Source organism: Cherax quadricarinatus, chromosome 9 (assembly GCF_038502225.1).
Source record: "Cherax quadricarinatus isolate ZL_2023a chromosome 9, ASM3850222v1, whole genome shotgun sequence".
Taxonomy (NCBI): domain Eukaryota; kingdom Metazoa; phylum Arthropoda; class Malacostraca; order Decapoda; family Parastacidae; genus Cherax; species Cherax quadricarinatus.
The window spans coordinates 35,906,594-35,912,593 of record NC_091300.1 but is presented as its reverse complement, the minus strand read 5'-3'; the positions used below and the strand labels follow the sequence as shown (position 1 = coordinate 35,912,593).

Below are 6,000 nucleotides of genomic sequence, written 5' to 3'. Positions count from 1 at the left end.
TCTGCAGTTATATATGGCTGAGTAAACCAGGTAGGTTGTTTTTAGTGTCAAGTTTAGGTCAAGCTTGTATAAGAACAATAAAGGTTATGTTAAAATTTAGTGACTTGAGAAATGCATTGATGATGTTATTGTTTACATAGGACATAGGGATGTATCATTGTAGTTGACTTTGAGAATAAGTTATTTGCTTTAAGTTAAAATAATACAAAATATATCTAAGTATTATCAAAGCATAATTGTTTATTTCATTTATTTACGAAATTTAGATTTAGATTCTTTATTGCCAATAACTGCATTTACAAAATACTATACAATAATCAGAAAGTCCATAGGATGCACAGTATTTCTGTAATATACTTGTCAGAATACAGTGTACAATAAATTAGTTTAACCGCTAAACTGTCCAAACAGATCTACGTTCACATGCGTAGTGCTCCAAAAGTAGATCTACGTTTTTTTTACATATTTTCAAGTATAACAAAAAAAAAAAAGTAGATCAAAGTTTTTACACGTTTTCAAATGTAAAAAAAAAAATCTCTACTTTTTTTACATACTTTCAAATGTTGAAAAAACGTAGATCTACGTTTGGACAGTTTAATAACAAAACCAATATCCACCCTAGATCATTATAACCCCCATACACATCCTGTGGGAGGACCAGTAGTTACCTTATACCCATTGTGTGGGCAGTCATCACCCAATAATGCCCCTCTTATAGGTGGCAGTCAAAAATTTCAAGTCATGGGCCCAACATTCTGATATATACCTAAGCAGTTACAATAGTAATGAACTATCCACAAGAATAATGGATCCAGTTGTTTTTGTTAGGTTTAAAGCCTACTGACTGCATGAAGCTCTTTAAGACTGCATTTCCTTAGTACATTACCAATGAAGAATATTTTCAGCACTCCTGAAATACAATACAGGATATACATCATGCAATGTCTAAGTGTCATTAGAGTTACAATAGTAATAAACTGATTATATGTACTGTTAAGGCAAAACCTTTCTGTCCCCAACAGGATACACAACACTGTCAAAGATGCTCAGTATCAAGATTAATGTATGACAGCACAGTTACCATCATTCATATATTTGATGAACCCATGCACTTTAACTATAGCTGACCGTCATTTAGCACGAGTATTTGGCATGATTTGGGTATAGCACGATTGAAGAATTGCAGAGCAATTTTATGTAACACGTCGTAAAATTAATTGAACATGGTTCAGTTTGTGGGAAGGAAAAAAAATTCCCTTTTCCTCAAGCGGCTGCCTTGTTGTGGATCAACCGGGGAGACCTCCCGCCATCCGCTGCCACCCCTCGACACCACCCCACCATCTCAGCAATCATATTTCATACGTTTCCAGTCTTTCTCCGCTACAAGCTAGCTGCATTTGTGAATTGTTTTGATCTTTTAATTACTATATCTTGTATCTGCCAAGCAATCATGACACCCAGTAGGCATACCAGTGTTGCTGAAAGTGGCAAGAAAAGGTATAAGCATTTAAGTCTTAGAATTAAAGAAGGAAACAAAGATATTAGACAAGAGATAACTGTAATGAATTGTTACTTTCTACACATAAAAAGAGGTAAACTTGAATTTGTATGACTGGCTTGACTGAATGACTTGCTTGACTGAATGGCTTACTTGACTGAATGACTTGCTTGACTGAATGACTTGCTTGACTGAATGACTTGCTTGACTGAATGACTTGCTTGACTGAATGACTTGCTTGACTGAATGACTTGCTTGACTGAATGACTTGCTTGACTGAATGACTTGCTTGACTGAATGACTTGCTTGACTGAATGACTTGCTTGACTGAATGACTTACTGGCTTGACTGAATGACTTACTGGCTTGACTGAATGACTGAATGACTTAGTTAGACACTCCAATGCAACCTTCAGTACCAGAACCTCTACCATCCACCTCAGTCCAGTAGGGCCACAGCATAACTCTCCACTCTCTTCACAATCATCCACAAACACCAGCACCCACAATTTACGGTAAGAAATATTATTATTTCTGTTACATTTGTAGTCTTAACCAGTAAAAAATAACGTAATACATCACAACAGTGAACTACAATTCCATATTCACTTTTATCTTTGTAAGATGTGGGGGCCTAAAAAAAAGTTGTTTGGCTTACTTGGGGCTCTTAGGAACGTAACCCTATTTTTCCCCAAAGTTCTAAAGTTCATCTAACACAGTTTTATCTAATGTGCCATTTTCAGGAACGTAACTACCATGTTAAATGACGGTCTACTGTACATTATTCTACTGTATTTGCAATTTTAATACCACTTTTGTTTTCCAAATAAACATATTTCAACTTCAATGTGCATAAGCTTCAAGTAAATTTAGTGCAAATTGTCTTAGATTCTGTGTAAAATTCAAGCGAGTCCTCAGTTCCTTCACGTCCCATCCCACTGCTCTTGACCCCTCCAAAAGGCATATCAATACTTCGCACAAGCCAGCAATTTGTCCACACAGTTCCAACCTGAAAGATTTCAAAATCTATATACAATACTGTCTTAAACCATTTAATTTGGTGTCATGTGTACTTTTCACCTTTTGCAATAAAGTTCCTTGAGCTTAACCTGTACATTATACATACCACAAATAATGGTGACTACTGTTAGGCAGATATATTACTGTAAAATGTTGAAGAACTTTGTGCCTGATTTCTCACTTGTGTAGATTGATAAAACTATGTAAGGCAAATGTTTTATCAATTAAAATCTTATTCCTTTATGGAATTTTCACTTAAGCTTATTACCAAAAAAAAAAATTGTTTTCATAAAGAAATATGTAAAGCTGCATTAGTAAATACCTGAATGAGTTTTTATTGCAAACTAGAAGTTGTTAGTTATTTATTACCTTCAGCTTATGAGCTATACTGTGTGCCACTCCAAGGTTTGAAGTCCACACAGATGCACAAAGACCATAAGTTGTGTTGTTGGCACGATTAATTACTTCTTCCTCAGTTTCAAAAGGTGTAATGCATGTTACAGGCCCAAATATCTCTTCTTGCATGCAACGAGAGTTGTCGTCCAATCCTGTGATAATTGTTGGCCTCATGAAATATCCCTGAAAAGTGAGAATGTAAATGTACTTAAAATATATCCTAGGAGAACTTTTGATTAAAGATATCTTTAATGAACCTGGTCACAGACCAGGCTGCGGGGGCTTTGACCCCCGAAACCTTCTCCAAGTATACTCCAGGTATAAACTTAGAATATTAGTCAAGAAGAATAATTGTTTCTAAATATATTAAAGCAATATAATATGGATGTGATGCAAAGAAATTTAGTAACTGCAGGTGAGCTCTGGATGATTACCCAGGATAGATATAGATACTCTTAGTAGCTAGTGCTGCTATGAGTATCAAAGGGCTTTGGTCATGTGATGTATCATCTTAGACTGTAAAATAATGTAGTGAAGTACATGGTATCTTGACTTACAAGTTTAATCCGTTCTGTGATCTAGCTCATAACTCAATTTGCTCGTATATCAAAACAATTTTCCTCACTGAAATTAACTGAAATGCCATTAATCCATTCCAGTGGAATTCCTGGCACTCCGAAGGCAGGTGAAAATACTTCAATATAACGCGAATATCAGCTCTACGGCTTATTTATCTATCACAATTGATCTAATATGACATAATAAACAATATAAATAGCATAGAAACATGAAGTATACTCTAGAATGAATAAAATATGTCATTATGTGACGAGTGGTGGCGGCCATTCCCGAGGTAAAAATAATTATCGCTCTGACCATATCTATCCGTGTTTCCCCTTCTGAGGTCTTGTTATAAAAGAAAATGCACTAGATCACGATGTACGTATTTAAAAATAAGAAATATTGTATAAAAACATAATGGAGAATGTAAAGAAATAAACTGGTTTTATAAAGTGTACATATTTACCTTGGAGAACAGATGCTGGTGGAGGGTGGAAAAACAGGCAGAGGAGATTGGAGGAGTTCATTTCGGGTTGTGCTTTTTCTATTGCTTAATCGTTTAACTTACGTGCTACACTTTATCACTGAACTTAATTGCTACAATTTGTTCATATCGTAGAAGTACTACGCTGGTACTGCCTTGCCAACTCCACTACCTGCACACCCTGCTCCTGTTTTTCTATGATTTCATGCTTTAATTCAATGGACATCATCATCCTCCTCTTCTCAGCACTGTCCTTTGCACTTACTTTCTTAGGGCCCATGGTTAGAAAAACGAAATTTGGCAAAATAACTGCACAAATAGCACAAAATGCAAGCACAGCACAAGAGAGATGCTTCCACGGCAAGCTAAGCATGTGCACCGCTGAGCGGATGTTGTGGTGTTCGCTGTGCGAACTAGTGGCGGCACATCTGAATAAAAGAGATACAGTGGAACCTCTACTTATGAGTTTAATCCGTTCTGTGACCTTGCTCGTATCCCGATTTGCTTGTATGCTGAGTCAATTTTCCTCATTTAAATTAATTGAAATGCAATTAATCTGTTCCAGCTCTCAGGAGGCACGACAAAATACTTCAGTGATTCGGGATTACAATTCGACAGCTTATTTATCTATCACAATTCATCTAATATGACATAATAAACAATATAAATAGAAACCTGATATATACTCTAGAATGAATAAAATACTGTGTCATTATGTGACAAGTGGTGGCTGCCATTTCCTACCTCAAGTCGCCTTGTTGTGGGTGAGTGGGGGAGACCTCTCGCCATCCCCCGACACTCGACACCACCATCCAAGCTTTCGTGAATAATACGTGTTCAGCTCCACTTCTCTCTCTTGTTGAATTGTGAATTGTGTTTTGATCTTTTAATTACCATATCTGACTTACCGACTTGACTGGAGTTTACCTGGAGAGAGTTCCGGGGGTCAATGTCTCCACGGCCCGGTCCGTGACCAGGCCTCATGGTGGATCAGGGCCTGATCAACCAGGCTGCATGCAATCCAATGTACGAACCACAGCCCGGCTGGTCAAGTACTGACTTTAGGTGCTTGTCCAATGCCTGCTTGAAGACAGCCAGGGGGCTATTCATAATCCCTCTTATGTATGCTGGGAGGCAGTTGAACAATCTTGGGCCCCTGACACTTATTGTGTTGTCTCTTAATGTGCTAGTGGCACCCCTGCTTTTCATTGGGGAGATGTTGCATCGTCTGCTGAGTCTTTTGCTTTCGTATGCAAGTTTGGTACTAGTCCCTCTAGGATTTTCCAGGTGTATATGATCATGTATCTCTCCTGCCTGCATTCCAGGGAGTACAGGTTCAGGTACTCCCAGCATTCCCAGTAATTGAGGTGTTTTATCTCAGTTATGCGTGCCGTGAAGGTTCTCTGTACATTTTCTAGTTCAGCAATTTCATCTGCCTTGAAAGGTGCTGTTAGTGTGCAGCAATATTCCAGCCTAGATAGAACAAGCGACCTGAAGAGTGTCATCATGAATGACTTGACTGACTTAACCCTTTCAGGGTCCACAGGCCCTCTCAGAAACTTGTTCTCATGGTCTGCCAAATTTAAAAAAAAAAAAAAAAAAAATCTTATGAAAAGTTAGAGAATCTTTTCCCGATCATAATGACACCAAAAGTATGAAATTTGATGGAAAACTGATGGAATTATGCTCTTGCGAAGTTAGCGGTCTCGACGATGTTTACGCATCGGCGAATTTGCCCACTTTGAGCCCTATTTTCGGCCAATTCCAGTGTACTAGACGACAAAAATCATAACTACAGTGGACCCCCGCTGAACGATCACCTCCAAATGCGACCAATTATGTAAGTGTATTTATGTAAGTGCGTTTGTACGTGTATGTTTGGGGGTCTGAAATGGACTAATCTACTTCACAATATTCCTTATGGGAAAAAATTCGGTCAGTACTGGCACCTGAACATACTACTGGAATGAAAAAAGTTCGTTAACCGGGGGTCCACTGTATTTCGCTAGAACTCCATTTTTATTATCGAATGAGTACAAGAA

The 6,000-nt window shown here is 37.8% G+C and overlaps 1 protein-coding gene across 3 annotated transcripts in view; it reads right to left on the bottom strand.

Moving 5' to 3' along the window:
- Window positions 1-261: 261 nt before the first annotated feature.
- Window positions 262-6,000, bottom strand: part of LOC128705185 (2-aminomuconic semialdehyde dehydrogenase) — a 170,111-nt gene continuing 164,372 nt past the window's right edge. Inside the window, exons 9-11 of one of the 3 annotated variants that reach the window (XR_011391788.1) lie at window positions 2,887-3,096; window positions 1,618-2,506; window positions 262-1,478 (exon numbers count right to left, since the gene is read on the bottom strand). Coding sequence is in view for 1 of the 3 variants with exons in the window: in XM_070083387.1 (XP_069939488.1) it covers window positions 2,357-2,506; window positions 2,887-3,096 (360 nt within the window). In the remaining 2 variants the exon portion in view is untranslated. Of the gene's footprint in view, window positions 2,507-2,886; window positions 3,097-6,000 lie in introns of all 3 variants that reach the window. The other 2 variants (XR_011391789.1, XM_070083387.1) reach the window with 2 other exon arrangements.